Here is a 20,273-nt window from a genome sequence, read left to right on the forward strand (position 1 = left end):
TGCTAGAGGGAGGGAAACAATGAACATTTTGTGGCTCAGAGGCAGAGGAGGTCGGAAGCAAGGGTTTTAGGGGCTGTGTGGAATGTCCCCACAGCTGTTAGCAGAGCCTCCCCTGGTGAGGGCAGTTCGTGGGGTAGATTTGGACAGAGAGCATGTTCGGACGATGCCTCTGCTTTCTTACTGTCATTCAGTATGAAATTTCTTAACAGTCAAGACATGAACAAGACGCAGGTCCGGGAGATGGGGAAGGTGTACTGGAAGTATATTGCCATCAGCCACCATTGCAGAGGTGGCGTGGGACTCCAGAGTTGAAGGCAAGAGTGGACATTTTGTTCAGTGGAGGCAGAAAGGGGACTCGGGAAGAGCTTGGGGGAAGTTCAAACCAGAAGAGGCAGGAGCTTGACTGGGGCCAGGAAGGAGACCGTGGCCTTGGTGCGAAATTGGAAGAACATTTTAAACAGAGAGTAAACAAGCTGGTTGAATGTTCTAGAAAGCTGGATTCGGTTACTCCTCAGAGTGTGCGCAGTGTTTGGAGCACGGGGCAGCCAATGTGGCTGCCTTCTGAGGGCAGCTCTGGAGAAGGACTGTACTAGGGAAGGGAGGTCCCATCACACAGGACCCAGGAAAGGGATGGAGGGGGCGGGGCCTCAGGAACTCCGAGGCGCCGAGGGAGGGTGGTGTCATTGAATGACACTCTCGTGGGGACAGCCTGTGAGCTCGGCTCCTGTTGTCTTTCAGTGGAGGACCCTCTCTCCAGCTTCCACTCCCCGAGCTTCCCGAGGATCGCAGAGGTGGAAATGAGAGGTTCTGAGGACGTGGCTGCTGGCACAGTGTTACAGCGCCTGATCCAGGAACAACTGCGCTATGGCACCCCGACGGAGACCATGAACCTGCTGGCCATCCAGCACCAGGCCGCGGGGAGTGCAGGGCCAGCCCACGCCGCCCACCACTGTTCTTCCACGGAGACCCTCACTCAAGAAGACCCACAAATGGTCTTCCAGTCAGCCCGCCAGGAGCCGCAGGGTCAAGAGCACCAGGGGGACAATACGGTGATGGAGAAGCAGGTTCGCGCCACTCAGCCTCAGCAGAACAACGAGGAGCTGCCCACATATGAGGAGGCCAAGGCCCAGTCTCAGTTCTTCAGGGGGCAGCAGCAGCAGCAGCAGCCGCAGCAGCCGCAGCCGCAGCAGGGACAGGGGCCCCTCGGCCACACTTACTACATGGCCGGCACCAGTCAGAAGTCGCGCACGGAGGGGAGGCCCACAGTGAGCCGGGCCAACAGTGGACAGGCTCACAAGGATGAGGGCCTCAGAGAGCTGAAGCAGGGCCACGTCCGATCCCTCAGCGAGAGGATCATGCAGCTGTCGCTGGAGAGGAACGGGGCTAAGCAACACCTCCCCAGCTCGGGACCCGGGAAGGGCGTCAAGGCCGGAGGAGGAGGGCCGTCCCCTGCACAGCCTGCCTGCAAAGCGCTAGACCCCCGCGGCCCTCCTCCCGAATACCCATTCAAGGCCAAGCCAGTGATGTCCCCGGGCAGCAAGAACCAAGACCACGGGCTTTACTACAGTGACCAGCGCCCTGGAGTACTCCACGACATGGTCACACCTTACCCGGCACCTCAGCCTGCCAGGACAGAAGTGGCTGTCCTGAGGTACCAGCCACCCCCAGAGTACGGGGTCACCAGGTAACGGCCACTCGGCTTTGTAAATGGCAGCCGTGTGTGTGTGTGTGTGTGTGTGTGTGTGTGTGTGTGTGTGTGTGTAGTTCAGTCTTTGTGAGGTGTCTTAGCTTTATACCAAAACTTTTGTCTTGTGCAATTGGGAGATCAGAACTTTTTCCAACAGAGGGCAACTAAGGGTGAGTGACAGTGCTGAGTTTTGAGAAGCGGTGTGTGTGTGTGTGTGTGTGTGCACGTGTGAATGTGTGTGAGTGTGTGTGAGTGTGTGCATGTGTGTATGAGTGTGTGTAAGTGTGTGTGCGTCTGTGTGTGCATGTGTAAGTGAATGTGAGTGAGTGTGTGTGCGTGTGTGAGTGTGTGCGTGCGTCTGTGTGTGCATGTGTGTATGAGTGTGTGTGCATCTATGTGTGCATGTGTGAGTGAGTGTGCATGTGTGTGCGTGCGTGTGTGTGCGCGTGTGAGTGTATGTGAGTGTGTGTGTGTGTGTGTGTGTGTGCCTGTGTTATACATGGATAGGTGCATGTGGAGACCATAAGAAAAAGTTGGCTGTCTGGAGTGTTGTTCTGGTCCCATCCACTTTTGTTGTCTTTTAGACAGAGTCTATCCAGAATTCACCAATTAGGCTAGGCTGGCTGGCTGAGGCGTCCAGGGACCCACCTGCCTCTGCCTCCCCAGCACAAGCACGCCATCACTGCAGCTTTCTTCCTGTGGGTCCTGGGTATTGAATTGGTGTCCCTGTGCTTGTAAGGCAAGTACTTACTTCACTGACTGAGCCGTCTCTCCAGCCACAGGGTGGCTTTATTGTGTTGGGTTTTTTTTTTTTTTTTGTTGTTGTATTAATAACCCATTCCCTCTCCCCTTCCATTCCCATTCCTAGCTCCCTCTTTTCCTTCATTTGTTTATTGAGTGGTTAGGTGGTGGCCTATGCTGGTCTTCAGCTCCTGAGCGTCTTGTCTCTGCCTCTCAAAACTGAGATTATAGGTATGCACCACAACATCAAGATGCCAGCCAGGTGGTGGTGACACACACCTTTAATCTGCACTGGGGAGGCAGAGGCAGGTGGATCTCTGTGAGTTCAAGGCCAGCCTGGTCTACTGAGTGAGTTCCAAGACAGGCTCCAGAGCTACACAGAGAAACCCTGTCTTGGAAAAAAAGAAAAAAGAAAAAAAAATTTTAAAGATGCTTTTTCTGACCTTTATGGCCACTCACACACCCACCCACACACCCACCCCAACACACACATACAGACACACACACTTTATTTAAGAGAGGGAGAGATACTCTGGGTGCTAGAAAGGTCATTAGCAAGACCATGTGTGTCCAATAGTCCCACCTCCTTATTCAGTAGATGTGAAGCTGACACATGGGCATCTCAGTGTTCAGAGGACCCAGCTGCGGTAGCAGGGCCTAACCTCCAGCATCCAGCTTCTTCTTGCCTTCAGACTGATGATCAGGTCAGCGTCTCTTCTTTATGTGGCCCTCTGTGCAGTCTTGGTCCACAGATCCAAACATGCTCCCTTCCCCAAAGGTCCTCGAAGCATTGTCTGTGGGGAAACCAGTATCGGAACCATTGCTGCCATCCAGTGTGATATTCAGCACAGAAATGTGCAGAAGGCACTAGGTGATCGGATAGGATAGACAGGCTCGTCGTCAGAGGATTAAGGAAGTTTCCCAGAGGAGGTGACATTGACTAGGAACTCACAGGATCAATCAATACAAGTTGTAGGTAGAGCTAGACAGGCCATCTCCAGAGGTGGGAAACCCCGGGAACGGTGTGGAGCCTGGCGGATGTGTGTAGGAAGATGTGACAGAGGGTGTTTGGACAGGGAAGTTGTGGACAGCCGTAATAGGGAGAGGTGTGGTGTTTCAAGCTCAGGCTGTTGGTGTGTAGTGACTAGCCTCCTTCGGTGTAGTGCAGGGCGGTTAGACTGGGGGTCAAGGCCCATGACGCCTTTCCAGGGAGGTCAGAGTTCAGAGAACTGGGGAGGGCGGTGTCTGCCCAGTGAGTGGGGGAAATAAAATGGAGACGCTGACTGCTGAGGTCTCAGAGGAGCTGGGCCGGCACTGGAGGCTGCGGGGCTGGTGCGGGAAGAGCCCAGCCCCTGGGAGGGCAGGTGCCACCGACTATAATTGGATGTGTCATCGTCATAGGCGTTTGTCTGTTCTAAACTGAATCAGCTGGAGCTCTTGACGTGACCCCAGAGCGGCGTACAGGCCCACCTGGCTGTACATTTTCTGGGAGGGAGCCGGGGGCTGGCCACATACTCCGCAGCTCTGACACGTTTGACTGTAGGTCACCGCTCTGTTGCTGTAACCAAATACCTGGCAAAAAGCAACATGTAGGAGGAACAATTTATTTTGGCCCATGTTTTGAGAGCGTGGTATCTGTCATGGCTGGGTAAGTGTAATGGAGTTGGAGTGAGGCGGGGCATGACTTGGCCTGTGACTCCTTACGTCTGTCTCAGTGCACCAGGGTGCAGAGGCCCTGGGGGGAGGGTTGCCAGAACTTAAATCCCTTTCAATTCAGTCTGGAATGTGGTGCCACTCACATTTGGTGAGTCTTTCTATCTCAGTTAGGCGTCTCTGGAAACCCCCACACGGACATGCCCAGGGATGTGTCTCCCAGGTGCGTCTACATCCAGTCCAAACGAAGATAAGGCATCGCAGTGTGGCGGGTCAGCCGGGAAGCATCCTGAGCCCTCCTGAGCAGCACAGCATATTGTACTTACTGTATTTGTCCTAGCGTGGGCTTAGCCTGACTCTGTCTGTGATGGAGCCCATGAGTTCTCCCCTCTTTATACTAAAGGAGGACTTTCCCATCTCATGGATGGCCTCAAACAGTTCTCTCCGCCTCTGGAAGGTCTTGATAATGATGGGAAATCTTCCCAAATGAAGTCTCCTTCTTCCTTGTTAGCCTACGGTTTTTATGCTTTGCTTTGTGTGTGTGTGTGTGTGTGTGTGTGTGTGTGGTGTTTTGTTTGCGTGTATGTCTGCGCACTGCTTGAGTGTCTGATGCTCCTGGAGGCCAGGAGAGGGTGTCTGATCCTCGGAACTAGTGTTACCGACAGTTGTGGGTGGCTGGAATTGAACCCTGGGCCTCTACAAGAACAGCCAGCACTCTTGTAGACCCGTCTCTGGCAGCACGTAACCTGGGCCCTCTTTGTTTCTTGGCAATAAACCATGTGTGGTTGGTCTGTGGGGAGTGAAGCCCTCCCTGGAGGTGCCCCGGCTTGTGGAGAGCACCATGAGTCTTGACGTTCTGAGGTCAGAAACAAGAAACATTTGAGGGATTAGAGTTCCCTGCCAAGCTTGGCACTGGGATTTACATGCCACATCAAAATATCTGAGAATATGTAACAGACTGGTCATTGAGTTGGGCCACAAGGCTGTAAGGCCACTCTGTGAGCACAGCCACCGTGAGCCAGCCTGGCTCCAGCAGTACAGCCTTTGGTCAGCTAGGTAAACAGGGTTGTCTTCACACAGCCTGCTCCAGGCTTGTAGCAGAGCCTGAACTCTAGGGTTTGAGCCTGGTGTGTGGCATTGTGTGTGACCCGAGACACAAGCAACGCTCTACTCCTAGGAATCTCTCCGGGCCATTCTGTTTTCTGGTACTTAAGGGGGTTGTGTGTTTGTCACTAATGGTTGGCTTAGGAAGCTTCAGTCTATTGGGTACATATTATATAGATGGCAGCATAGACTTCTGAACCAGAATGGAACCCGACAGGTTCTTGGGCCATCTTCCTGTCTGATGCTGCAGGACGCCCTGCCTGGATACCCAGCCATTTGGCCCAACCCACTACGTTTTAAGACTTGGCTCTTTCTTGCCTACAGACAGGTCTGAAGATTGCGTGCTAGAACCTGGGAGAAGAGTATGGCTCCCAGTCACTCCTAGAGCTTTTGTCTGCTCGGGTCCACTAAGGCGGAGCTCCTGGCAGCTGATGTCATCCCCCATAAGTCCCGTGCAAACTGCTTCGAGCAGCCCCTGGTCCTGCAGCAACTTGGCCCCTTGTGTGAATGGGCTCAAGTGGCTGTGAGGAGGACAGGACAGGGGCTGCTCCAAGGATGTGGCTCGTTTGCTTTCCTTCACCTGGAAATGAAAGTGTGTCACCATGACGACAAGCTGAGGCTAGGGCCATTCTTGTGAGGATGGCGACGCCCTCCACCCCCAAAGCAAACGTTGGCTATTAATTCTGACTCACTCCTGGTGACCTGGCTTACGTAGTGTGTGTTGTTAATGGAAATGAAGGCATGAATGAGTTCCAGGCCTGGTTGGATTTTTTCTACCAGAGCAGTTTGAAGTATGCGAGACAAGATGCATGCACCTAAGAGAGCTGTCTATGCAAAAAAGAAAAGAAACCAGAACTGCTAAAAATTACATATTAATCTTGAATTTCCCAATAAGCCACTAACATTGTAAATCATGGGATTTACAAGCTAGATGTAATCAATCTTGAATTTTTTTTTTTGTTCCTATGATTTATATACGTTAGTCAGGATCATGTATGAAATAAGACTAAAACCTGCTTTCTCTGACATGTTTCAATTTGCCATTACAAATGTGAGGTGCTCTGTCATATCTGTGGAGTGCTCAGCAGCCATGAAGCACTCTGGCAGGAAGGCTGAGCTTTCCCAAGGACTTACTGTGTGCAGACACTTAGTGTGGTCTATAGTTCGCAACCTGTTAGTAGTAAGGTTTTTCTGCTGGTCTGGTCCCATCGCCACGCCAGCCCCAATTAACATACACAGACTCTGTATTTGATATTATGCTGTTGGCTAGCTCTGTCTTAATTATTAACCCATTTCTATTAATCTAAGTGTTTCCACATGGTCTCATCTTACCGGAGAGTGGGGCCGGCGTCCTGCTCTCTCCAGACTCTCCATCTTGACTCCTCCTTACTACTCCCTTGAATCCTCCTTGTCTCCTAGTCCCGCCTATCTTGCTTTCCTATTGGCCAACAGTGCTTTATTCATTAGCTAATAAGAGAACCATATTTACAGATGCCATCTCCCATCAGTAACCTATACAGCAATTTTAAGAAATGGGAACTAGTGGATGTGGAGATGGCCCAGTGCCCAAGAGCACTGGCTGCTCTTACACAGGACCCCGGTTCAATTCCCAGCACCCTCATGGTGGCTCACACCTGTCTCTACCTCCCGGTCCAGGGGATCTAGCACCCTTTTTTAGCCTCGGGAGCACTGTATGCATGTGGTCTACAGACCCGCAGGCAAAACATGTAAGCGATAATTAAATCTTACAAAAAGAAGGGTACAATTAAAAAGCCTGACTTGCAGAGAGAGGTTCTGGTATCAGGTCCTGGGCAGCAGCTTCGTGGCGCAGGACCCTTATCAAGCCCAGGGCCGCTTGCCGCACAGGCCCCCTGCCTCCCAAACACTCTGTAACAATACATGCAATGGAAACACACTAAGTTAGTCACTTGAGCTGACATACCGGGAGAATTTTTAATCAGTTTATTGAATCTCACCAGGCTCTCCCTTCCAGATATCCTGGAAGATACTGGAAGCAAACTTAACTTTGCTGGGAGCTTCGGGCTGTGGTTTTGACTGCAAAATTCACACTCAGGAACTATACAGTCAGGTTGTAAGGAAAAGAAAGAGAAGACAGGAAAGCAAAGGTCTCAGTGTTCTGAATAAGGGTATGATTTTGTGTTTCCTGCTCATTGGACCCGGCTTGGGCTGCAGCTTGTCCCCGTTTGAGGTGGGGTCTGTCATGGAATGTGGTCAGCACTGGCTTTTGACTTCCTGCCTGCTGAGCCCGGGCGTGTCTCTGCCCTTCACTGTGGTTCAGCCATGTCTGCTCTACAGAGGAGCTTTGAGTGGTAGTTTCCCAGAATCAAAGGGAAGGCTGCCATGTGTGTTAGTCTTCTGCTCATCTGTGAATGCAGTGACTTGATTTTTGGCAGGTAGATACCTCTAATGCAGGGGATGGATGGAGGGGCTTGGCCCCAGCCTTCTGTCCCAGGCTGCGGAAAGCTCTGAGAAGCCAGGAGCTGTGGCTTTCCTTGCACAGGGCTGGCTTCTTCCTTCTTGTCAAAAATGTGGCATCATCATCACCTTCCTCCTCATTAAGTTTAGTGAATGTCCTGTACTGTGACTGGGGAAAGCTGTCATTTGACCAAATCATATGACAGGTATCAGGATGCATTAAGCATCTCTTTCCTAGAGATGTCCTTGTGTGTGTGTGTGTGTGTGTGTGTGTGTGTGTGTGTGTGATGTACAGGATCATTATGATGGCTAGTTATATGTCAACCTGATACAAACTGCAGTCATCTGTGAGGAGGTAATCTCAATTAAGAAAATGCCTCAGTAAGATCTGGCTGTAGGCAAGCCTGTAGAGCGTTTTCTCAATTAGTGATTGATGTGGGAGGGCCCAGCCCATTGTGAGTGGTTCCACCCATGGGCTGGTGGTCCTGGGTTCTATAAGAAAGCAGGCTGAGCAAGCCCTGATGAACAAGCCAGTAAACAGCTCCCTCCAGGGCCTCTGCATCAGCTCCTGCCTGCAGGTTCCTGCCCTGAGTGAGTTCCTGCCCTCACTGCTTTTAACGATGAACTGTTACATAGATCTGTGATTGAAGTAAACCCTTTCCTCTCCAAGTTACTTTGGTCATGGGGTTTCATCAGAGCAGTAATAGCTCTAAGTAAAGCACCCTCTGGGAACACAGCACATGGCATCCTGTGGAGACAGGATCAGGGAGGTACTCAGGACCACGTGTGACATGTTAAAATAGCAACAGTTCCAGCAGAGGTCAGTTTAGCAGGAGTATGTACAGAGGCATTGGGAATGGCAGGTCTAACTACAGGCCACGTGCTGTGTTACTTCTTTGTTCCCATGGTTTATATGGTTTAATGCGGATCATGGTAGGTTAGAAGTAGCTGGAAAAGGGGCGGGGGAGAATTTGGGGAGTCGGTTTCTGAAATGGTGAATTAGGATTTGTAGTTTATGCCGTCATGAAAATGAGCCAATGCTGGGCATCTACAGGTAAACCAGATGGCTGCTCAGTGAAAACTATACATTTCCCTCAGCGAAAACAAGGGAGGCCAGCTTCATTTAAATTCTACTGTGTAGGTCAAACTGACCGTCCCAAGTGTTAGCCAGACTTGGTGATGCACGCCTATAATTCTAGCATTTAGGAGGCAGGGAGGTCAGTAATTAAGCCAAAGTCATTCTTGGCTACTTGGCAAGTTTGAGGTTAGCCAGAGTTACATTAAGCCCTGCCTAAAAAAAAAAAAAAAAAAAAAAAAAAAAACCAGCAATGCTTACAGCATTTAGGCTGAATTCTAGCTGGATAGCCAAGCATAGTGAGCGCCTCATGCATCCTGAGAAGTAACTCCGCAGTGTGGGAATTTAAAGAAGCCAAGGTCAAGTTCAGGTCACTTTCCCAGGAAACCTGACACAGCCCAGCTGTAATGCATAGCAGAGGCCCTGTCTTTAAACAGAAAAGCTGTTGTACCCACCCACATAGCAGGGATTCTGGGTTTAGTTAAGTGAAGAGTTGAGCCTTAAACTGAGACCCTGCTTGTCTGCAGGACCATCGGCTACAGGTGGGAGCTTCTGCAGGGCTTCAGCTTCCTCCTTACTTGTTTGTGGTTTTGAGAGTCTTGTCATGTTGCCCAGCTTGGCCTTGAACTCCTAGGCTCAAGCAGTCATGCCTCGATCAGCTGGTTAAGTGGCTGGGATTGGGGGGTTTGTCATGCCTGCCATCTTCAGCTGTCTCGAGTTATGAACAATTTTCCTACAACCAAGTTGCTTCCTTACATAAGCATAATGTTTATTATGGAAACTACGTGTGTGTGTGTGTGTGTGTGTGTGTGTGTGTGTGTGTGTGTGTGTGTGTTTCCTGCTACTTTATTCCCCAAAGGAAGAAAATATTGACTTTCTACAACTGTGTTAAACACTATTCACTATGCTGCTTTAAGGGTCAGAAAGGCTTGGGAAAATACTGTGAGCTGCAAGGCTGTTTTAAAGTGTGAATTGCAATCGCACCATTCCTGGGTCAGGGGAGAAATAAAGAAATTAAAGACTTTCTAGAATTCAATGAGAATGAAGACACAACATACCCAAACTTATGGGACACCTTGAAAGCCGTGCTAAGAGGAAAATTCATAGCACTCAGTGCCTGCATGACGAAACTGAAGGATAGTCACGTTAGAGAATTAAACAGCACAGCTGAAAGCTCTAGAACAAAAAGAAGCAAACTCACCTGGGAGGAGTAGATGGAGTAGATGCCAGGAAATAATCAAATTGAGGGATGAAATCAATAAAGTAGAAACAAAGAAAACAATACAAAGAGTCAATGTAACAAAGAGTTGGTTCTTCAAGAAAAGCAACAAGGCAGACGAACCTCTATCCAAACTAACCAAAAAGCAGAGAGAGAACATGCAAATTAGCAAAATCAGAAATGAAAAGGGATCATAACAATGGACACTGAGGAAATCCAGAGACTCTTCATGTCATACTTTGAAAACCTATATGCCATTAAATTTGAAAATTTAAAGGAAATGGACATATTTTTGGATAGATATCACTTACTAAAATTAAATCAAGAACAGAGAAGCAATTTAAATAGACCTATAACCCCTAATGAAATAGAAACAGTCATCGAAAGCCTTCCAATCAAAAAAGCCCAGGGCCAGATGGCTTCAGTGCAGAATTCTACCAGAAATTCAAGGAAGAGCTCAATACTCATCAAATTGTTCCACACAATAGAAGCAGAAGGTTCATTGCCAAGCTCTTTTTACAAGGCTACAATTGCCTTGGTATCCAAGCCACACAAAGATACAACTAAGAAAGAGAACTACAGACCAATATCCCTCATGAACATTGATGCAAAAATACTCAATAAAATACTGGCAAACCGAATCCAAGAACACATCAGCCACCATGGCCAAGTAGGCTTCATCCTGGGGATGCAGGGATGGTTCAACATACAAAAAATCTATCAATGTGATCCACCATATACACAAACTGAAAAAGAAAAACCACATGATCATCTCACTAGATGCTGAGAAATCCTTTGACAAAATTCAGCACCATTTCATGATAAAGGTCTTGGAGAGATCAGGGATGTAAATAGTTATATTGTTTAAGTATTTGTTCCTGCTTTACTCAGTAAAGTTTTAATCAGTCTTTTTAGCTAAGTTCCCGAGTATTACAGATTATCTTCACTCACATTTCCTGTACCTATGAGATTAGTCAGATATAGACGCTTAATCTTCAATCACTTCATAGACATGCAGAACATGGCATTTAAATGTTTTAATATTAGTACTCCATTGACATGAGACACTGTTGCTCCTGACAGCACCTTATTTACCGATCCTTATTTACCACAATACAGGGATAACAGGAACACACCTAAACATAATAAAAGCAACATACAGTAAACCAACAGCCAACATCAAACTAAATGGAGAGAAGCTTAAGGCGATTCTTCCAAAATCAGGAACAAGGCAAGGCTGCCCTCTCTCTCCATATCTCTTCAATATTGTACTTGAAGTTCTAGGTAAGCAATAAGTCAACAAAAGGAGATCAAGGGGATGCAATTTGGAAAGGAAGAAGTCAATCTGTCTCCATTTGCAGATGATATGATAGTTTACATAAGTGACCCAAAAAACTCTACCAGGGAACTCCTACAGCTGAAAAACACCTTCAGTAAAGTGGCAGGATACAAGATTAACTCAAAAGAATCAGTAGCCCTAATATATATAGATGATAAAGGGCCTGGGAAAGAAATCAGAGAAACATCATCCTTTACATAGTCACAAACAACATAAAATATCGTGGGGTAACGCTAACCAAAATAAGTGAAAGACCTATACAGCAAGAACTTTTGAGTCTTTAAAGAAAAAAATTCAAGAAGATACCAGAAAATGGAAAGATCTCCCATACCATACCCTTGGATGGGTAGGATCAATATAGTAAAACTGGCAAACTTTCCAAAAGCAATCTACAAATTCAATGCAATTCCCATCAAAATTCCAGCACAGTTCTTCATAGACCTTGAAGGGACAATACTCAACTTTATATGGAAAAATAAAAGACCCACGATAGCCAAAACAACCCTGTACAATAAAGGATCTTCAGGAGGCATCACCATCCCTGACTTTAAGTTCTACTATAGAGCTATAGTCCTGAAAAGAGCTTGGTATTGGCACAAAAATAAGCAGGCAGACCAATGGAAGTGAATTGGAAACCCTGACATTAACCCACACACCTATGAACACCTGATTTGTGACAAAGCAGCTGAAAGTATACAATGGAAAAAAGAAACCATCTTCAACAAATCCTGCTGGCACAACTGGATGCTGATCTGTAGAAGACTGCAGATAGATCCTTATCCATTTCCATGCACAAAACTTAGGTTCAAATAGACCAAAGACCTCAACATAAATCCAGCCACACTGAATCTCTTAGAAGACAAAGTGTGAGGTGCCCTAGAACAAATTGGTACAGGAGATCGCTTCCTGAGCATAACTCCAGTAGCATACCGAGATTGACAATTAATAAATGGGACCTCCAGAAACTGAGAAGCTCCTGTAAGGCAAAGGACACTGTCAACAAGACAAAACAGCAGCCCACAGGCTGGGAAAAGACTTTCACCAACCCCAAATCTGATAGAGGGCTGATTTCCAAAATATACAAAGAACTCAAAGAAGCTAGTTACCAAAACACCAAATAATCCAATTAAAAAGTGGGGTACAGAATTAAATAGAGAATTATCAATAGAGGAATCTAAAATGGCTGAAAGACACTTAAGAAAGTGCTCAACATCCTTAGCCATCAGGGAAATGCAAATCAAAACAACTCTGAGATACCATCTTACTCCTGTCAGAATGGCTAAAATTAGAAACACCAATGACAACTCATGCTGGAGAGGATGTGGAGAAAGGGGAACACTCCTCCACTGCTGGTGGGAGTACAAACTTGTACAGACATTTTGGAGATCAGTATGGCGGTTCCTGAGGAAAATGGGAATCAGTCTACCACAAGATCCAGCAATTCCACTTTTAGGCATATATGCAAAAGATGCACAAAGACATCTGTTCAACTTTGTTCATAGCAGCATTATTTGTAATAGCCAGAACCTGGAAGCAACCTAGATGCCCCTCAACTGAAGAATGGCTGAAGAAAATGTGTAATACCCAATGGAGTACTACAATGATGAAATTTGCAGACAAATGGATGGAACTCATCCTGAATGAGGTAACCCAGTCACAAAAAGATGAACATGGATCCTCACTCATATATGGATTTTAGACATAGAGCAAAGGATCACCAGCCTATAATTCACACTGCCAGAGAAGCTAGGAAACAAGGAGGCCCCTAAGAGAGACATACATGGTCCCCCACAGAAGGGGAAAGGGACAAGATCTCCTGAGCATATTGAGAACATGGGAGGAGGGGAGAGGGAGTTAGGAGGAAGAGAAGGGAAGGAGAAGAGGGCATGAGGGAGCAGGAAGATTGAGTCAGGGGAAGAATAGAGGAGAGCAAGGAAAGAGATTCCATAATAGAGGGAGCCATTATAAGTTTATAGAGAAATCTGGCACTAGGAAAATGTCCAGAGACCTACAAGGATCACCCCAACTAGGAATCTAAGCAATAGTGGAGAGGCTACCTTAAATGCCCTTCCCTAACAATGAGATTGATAACTACTTTATATGCCATCCTAGCCTGATAATGAGATTGATGACTACCTTACATGCCATCCTATAGCCTTCATCCAGTAGCTGATGGAAGCAGAAGCAGACACACACAGCTAGACACTAGCTGGAATCCAGTTGCAGAGAGGGAGGAGTGATGAGCAAAGGGGAAGTCCAGGCTGGAGAAACCCACAGAGACAGCTGACCTGAGCAAGGGGGAGCTCATGGACCCCAGTCTGATAGCTGGGAAACCAGCATAGGACCGACCCAGACCCCCTGAACATGGGTGTTAGTTAGAAGGCCTGGGCAATCTAAGGGACCTCAGACAGTGGAACCAGGATGTATCCCTGGTGCAGGAAAGGACTTTGGGAGCACATTCCCCATGGAGGGATACTCCCTTAACCTAGAAACATGGGGAAGGCCTAGCCCCTACCCTAAATGATTTGACAGATTTTGATGATCCCTCATGTTAGGCCTCACCCTCCCTGAGGAGTGGATGGGGAGAGGGTATGGGAGGGAGAGGTGACTGTGATCGATATGTATTTTAAAAAACGAAGCCAGAGGCTGATTCACGAGAATCACTGGGCATTGACCTCTGGCCTACAGATACACGTGTGCCCAAATCTTCGTGCACAGGTCTGTGCAAAGGAGTATGTACCCAGCACTTAGATGTAACAAAGGCCAATCCGCAGAGTGCCCACACTCAGTTAACCCAGGCATCTAAAATATGGTCTTTCAGGAAGGAAAACCTTCTAATTTTCAGTCTTTACTTCTGAGGCCTGTCACCCAGACCACCTGTAAGTGCTCAGCTGCCTCTGTTTCTGTTTTGGAGTGAGGGCTGCGGCTGGGCGACATGTCCCGATTTGTCCTGGCAGAGCCCTGATGCTCATCTCTTCTTGGCCTCCATTCTGAGATACTGACAGAGGGGCCCGGTGTGGTGGGAGTGTGTGCTTTGGCAAGTGTTTTTAACTGTGGACCTAAGTTCAGCTCTGTGGTTTGGTGAATCCCGGGAGCCTTAATTTGCATACTTATGAAATAGAGTGTACGCACCAGGTGTGGGAACTTCGAATGCCCAGGTTGGAGGCGCAGGTTCAGTGAGTGCCGTCAGGACAGCTGTTCGCTGGTGGAATGTGAATCCCTATTTAATATGCTTTGAAGACTGTTCTGTGTGGAGAGGGCCTGTCACTACAGCCCGCTTCTCCAGGGGGAGTAAACACCTGTTAGAGAAGGACAGGGCCCCTGTAACTGTGTGGGGGTCGTCATGACTCCTTGTCTAAGGGACTGTGAGTGACAGGGGCCGCCCCCTTCATCTCAGTGTTGAAGGTCCGTGTCTTTGCAAAGCCATCAAGCAAACGGGAGCCAACGCGTGCTCAGAGTTGGTGGTTAAGTCAATTAACAGAAGTGAGTTTGTGTCGAATCACTATGCGTCATGAGCTTCTATCCTTGGAAACGTTGTACACTAATAATTAGGTAGAAGGAAAGGCGCGTGCGTGGAATGTTACGCGCTACTAAAGTACAGATTTAAGAGTAGAGATAGCAGAAGGCAGGCAGTAGCGTGGGGGTGGGGTAACTAAGACAATGGTGGAAGCTCAGAGGGAGAATTAGGCACACATCCTGTAAAAGAATGGCCCAGGCCATCTCTGACAGAGCCATCTGACCTCCTGAACCTGTGTCTTACAGGAACAGGCCAGTGGAGCCTTCTCTTATTCTTGTGAGAGCTTAGTGAGGCGGGAAGCGTCTCCCTGGCAGACAGGGTGGTCCTTCTGTGGATGTGGCTGGATGTAGGCTACACACAGAGGCTGGCTGTAGGCTGTGCACAGAGGCTGGCTGTAGGCTACGCACAGAGGCTGGATGTAGGCTATGCACAGAGGCTGGATGTAGGCTATGCACAGAGGATGGATGTAGGCTATGCACAGAGGATGGATGTAGGCTATGCACAGAGGATGGATGTAGGCTACGCACAGAGGATGGATGTAGGCTATGCACAGAGGCTGGATGTAGGCTATGCACAGTGGCTGGCTGTAGGCTATGCACAGAGGATGGATGTAGGCTACGCACAGAGGCTGGATGTACGCTATGCACAGAGGCTGGATGTAGGCTATGCACAGAGGCTGGATGTAGGCTATGCACAGAGGATGGATGTAGGCTACGCACAGAGGATGGATGTAGGCATAGCGATGACATGGCCATGAGCGTCCCGCCCATTGTCCGGGGCGGGGTCAGTAGACCGCTGGTTCCCAACAGTTTTGGACTCTTTCAGACTTATTTATTTATGTTTTGTGGGATAGGGTCTTACTCTGCAGCGCAGGCTATCCTGTAACACGCCACATTTAGCCCAGGCTGTCCTCGAACTTGTGGTCATCTTCCTGCCTCTGCCTTACAGGCAAGTCGAGTCTTGTCCCCTCTCCTCCAGTGCCAAGACCTGGAAGTAGACACTAACATGGAGGTTAAGTGCCTGTCTCTGTAAAGACGCAGGGTGGGAGAACCAGACAGACTTTTGTGACATTTGTCCTGAACCCGTGAGGTTGCTGTGAGGGACCGTTGGCCTAGCTTGAGCGAAAGCATGGTGATTCTCGTGAAGCAGGTAACAGAATAATGAAGGCAGAATTTCGGGAGGATGGAGATGGGGTCCGAGATTTGTGATTTCAAGTTGAAACCCAGCAACGGGAATTCAGCCATTAAAGGACACTGTTGGGTGTTTTTTTTTTATCAACAGGCTAGATTTGAAGTCTGGATGTGTAGAGCTCAACAGACAAAGCTGAACACAGATCTTCGCCTGTCCCTTCCCATTGGTTTAATTAGAACCCCTACGCACCCCTTGCGAAGCCCCAAATATAGAAGTTATATTTTATCTTCCTGCCTTTTTATCTCCCCAACCTTCATGTACACAAAGCTGTTCTCCCCTGGGCCATGCCCAGACCTCCTCTCCTGGGCTCTACCCTCTCTATGCAGGAAAGCACCACCTCCCCCCAAGGCAGCCCCCGCTGGCCTCTTACACGTGGCGGTGGCCCCCACAGGCCCTTCCATCCCGTCTTGCGCGGCTGCTTGCCACAGTGTGGGCTTGCTCTCTTCCACGGGGTGGTGGTGCTGGCTGCTGCCGCTTCCCGCCGTGGGTCCTGGGCACTGGGCAGTTCTGTGGGAAGTTTGTCTTTCCCCGGGTTCACCCCCCATCCAAACCGCTGCTCCCTCCCGCTGCCTCTCAGACTTCAGCCCAGACTTCTGCCTGTCAGACTCTGTCCCCGACCTCACACAAAGAAATCGCGTCTCCAGAACTCCATTCTTTGGAGCCTAAGCCTCAGCTTTGTTTAATTCTAGCTCAGCTTGCCCATCTCTCCTACAAAGCAGAGACCTGTGCTGGCCTGCTCACTGTCTTCCCAGTAACCGATGCTGCGTACAAGAATGTGATGGATGCCTTTGAGCCCGAACCTACTGCTTAGCCGAGCGTGGGGAAGTGAAGTGCGTGGGTGCCCCCTGCCCGGGGCAGCCACTGTCACGCCTGTGCTAATGACCTTCCTTCCTCTCCTGTCCTTGCTCTGGAGTCTGATGGCTGGCCCTCTCTTTCCTCACAGCCGGCCTTGCCAGCTTCCTTTTCCATCCACGGTGCAGCAGCATAACCCCATGTCCTCTCAGACTTCCTCCGCCGGTGGGCCTCTGCACTCCGTCTCCCTGCCTCTCCCGCTTCCCATGAGCCTGGCGGCTCCACAGCTTCCGCCGGCCTCCCCCAGCCAGCAGCTCGGACCAGACGCCTTTGCGATTGTGGAGAGAGCCCAGCAAATGGTGGAGATCCTCACAGAAGAGAACCGTGTGCTGCACCAGGAGCTTCAGGGCTGCTATGACAACACCGACAAGCTTCACAAGGTACGGGGCATGCTGAGGTAATTGGCAGGCCATGGGAAGGAGGGCTGCCATTGGCCGGGCACCATGGGATGTGTGGGTTGCATCCTGAGCACAAGAGTGCCCATAGAGGTCTCGGGAGTCCGAGGACCTGTCTTCCTGCTTTGAAGCAGTTCAAAGGAAGGAGTATCCTTGGCGGCCGAACTGTGAGCACAGTTCATGACAGCTGTGGAGGAAGCAGGAAGTCCTTGTTGAGGAGGGAACAGAGGGCCAGCTCCTGGATAAGGGAGAAAGAATCCCACGGTCCCAAGGAACCTGGCTCGCTTAGCTCCGCCCTCTTTAGATAACACGTCTGTTCCAGGGAGGGACTGGAAACATGGCTCTGGCCTGGTGGTGACAAGTCTGATGGCACAGACTCTTCTCCACCATGGCCTAGGGGTCTGCCTTCAGCGGTCACCCTAGTTTCCAGGAGTGCTGGTCTCCTACTGCTTTTCTTTTGAATTCCATTCATCTAAAGAACCTGTCGGCTGGCTTACAAAGTAGCGGATGCCACCCTACCGTTTCCACACACTATGCGTGACGTCCTTTTACCCCATTGCACGTCCGTGTCCCCCTGCCAGGAGTCCCTTCCTCATCCCAGTCCCTTCAGATGTCATTCTCTACACACATATATTTAAAACCCAAAAGGGAACTGGAATCAGCAGTGAGCAAAACCATATCCATGCTTCTTTATAGCCGAATGAAGCGGTGCTGCGCATTAAATCACGTTTTCTTTGTGCATTTGTCTGTGGGATGGGCACCTGGGCTGGGCCCATGTCTCGGCTGTCATCACATCCAGTCTGCCCCACGGAACACAACCCTGTGCGAGGCTGCCGTTGTGACAGTGACAGTTACTTGTTGGATCTGCCTTCACAGTAGGTTAACGGCTCCGTTGTTACTATTCTTGACCTGGTAAAATATGAACAAACACACTCGCACCTACAGTGGCAATCCCATCACAATCCCTCCATATGCAGAGGCTTCCACTCACATCTGTTTACACTTAGGTTCAAGTGCATTCGTTCCCTGTGAGCTGGTTCCGACAGCACTCAGTGTGAAGCCCGGCCTGGCTCAGACACAGGAGCACCATCTCTGAGAGGGTCAATGGGACCAGAGCCTACAAGTCTGAGTTTTTCCCCACCCTAAATCTTTCTTTCGTGAAAGTGGAACTTCATTAATCATTATAAATGATTATACAGAGGCTGGAGAGATGGCTTGGTGGTTCAGAGTGCTTTCTGCTCATGCAGAGGGCCTGAGTTCCCAGTACCCACATTGCATGGTTGACATCTTCCTGGGACCTCAGCTCTAGAGGATCCAACGCCCTCTTCTGGACTCCTTGGGTACAAACACACACCATCACCGTCATCACCATCACCATCATCATCACCATCATCATCACCATCATCACCATCATCACCATCATCATCATCACTGGACTCCTTGGATGCACACACACACACACCATCATCACCATCACCATCATCACCATCATCATCATCATTGGACTCCTTGGATGCACACACACACACACACACACACTATCATCACCATCACCATCACCATCATCATCATCGGACTCCTTGGATGCACACACACACACACACACACACACTATCATCACCATCACCATCATCACCATCATCATCATCATCATCATCACTGGACTCCTTGGATGCACATGCACACACACACACACACACTATCATCATCATCATCATCACTGGACTCCTTGGATGCACACACACATACACACACATATCACCATCATCATAAATATTTTAAAAGGGATGTTTGGCTATTCACCCCGCCTCCTGTTAGTACCGAGACTTTACTGGGTGGTGTTAGAGCACGTGGCCAGATTTGAGAGACTGTCGCTCTTACAGGTCAGGAGGAGTGAAATGGAGCATATGCGGAAACGGGGCACAGAAAGGCGTCCGTGAAGACGCTGCCTCATACCCAGGGAGCCGTACAGCCTGTGTCACAGAGGCCCTGTCACAAATGCCACTTTAACGCTAGGTCTTTCTTACAGTTTGAGAAAGAGTTGCAGAGGGTTTCAGAAGCCTATGAGAGCCTGGTCAAGTCCACCACCAAGCGTGAGTCGCTAGACAGAGCAATGCGAAACAGGCTGGAGGGCGAGATCCGGAGACTTCATGACTTCAACAGGGATCTGCGAGGTGCGACTGTGTGCTGCCAGTGTCAGGTGTCTTCCATGGCATTTCTCCACCTTATTTTAAATTCCGTTACAGGCATGTGAGCGTGCGTGCGTGCGTGTGCGTGTGTGTGTGTGTGTGTGTGTGTGTGTGTGTCTGTATGGTGTCTGTGTGTGTCTTTGTGTATATGTCTATATGTCATGTGTGTTTGTGTGTGTGTGTGTCTTTGTGTATATGTCTGTATGTCATGTGTCTGTATGGGGTGTGTGTGTGTATGTCTTTGTATATGTCTATATGTCATGTGTGTGTGTCTGTGTGTCTTTGTGTATATGTCTGTATGTCGTGTGTGTGTGTGTGTCTTTGTGTATATGTCTGTATGTCATGTGTCTGTATGGGGTGTGTGTGTGTGTATGTCTTTGTATATGTCTATATGTCATGTGTGTGTGTGTGTCTTTGTGTATATGTCTGTATGTTATGTGTGTGTGTCTGTCTTTGTGTATGTCTATGTCATGTGTCTGTGTGTGTGTGTGTGTGTGTGTGTATTTGAGAAAACTGTTGAGGGTTGTTTTGCTCTGCCTTGTTGAAGCATGGGGCCTCCCACTGTTTCTGCTCTACTCCATGCTCCAGGGTAGCTGGATGATGAACTTATAGGTGACTCTCCTGTCTCTCCACAAGAGGACTGCGGTTGCAGAAGCAAACCGCTGCATCTGGCTTTTTTGTGGGTCTGGGAATTGAGCTCAGCTAGTCTGGCCTCCATGGTTAGCCTGTTTACCTGCTGAGCCCCACCCTACCTTTGTACAGAGAGCTAGCTGATATAACTAGGCTGGCTGACCACCAAGGCCTCCTGTCTCTACTCCCCAGAGCTGGATGGCAGAGGCATACCACCAGATGCAGCTCTTACATGAGTGCTAGCA

General features: G+C 49.0%; 1 protein-coding gene across 1 annotated transcript in view; it reads left to right on the forward strand.

Annotated features, from left to right (window-relative positions):
• The window catches only part of Amotl1 (angiomotin like 1), a 60,090-nt gene that overhangs the window by 18,687 nt on the left and 21,130 nt on the right, over positions 1–20,273 (forward strand). The window contains exons 3-5 of the mRNA XM_051198919.1: positions 739–1,684; positions 16,906–17,194; positions 19,239–19,383. Of these exons, the coding sequence (XP_051054876.1) occupies positions 739–1,684; positions 16,906–17,194; positions 19,239–19,383 (1,380 nt within the window). The remainder of the gene's footprint in view (positions 1–738; positions 1,685–16,905; positions 17,195–19,238; positions 19,384–20,273) is intronic.

Source organism: Phodopus roborovskii, unplaced genomic scaffold (genome assembly GCF_943737965.1).
Source record: "Phodopus roborovskii unplaced genomic scaffold, PHOROB, whole genome shotgun sequence".
Classification (NCBI taxonomy): Eukaryota; Metazoa; Chordata; class Mammalia; order Rodentia; family Cricetidae; genus Phodopus; species Phodopus roborovskii.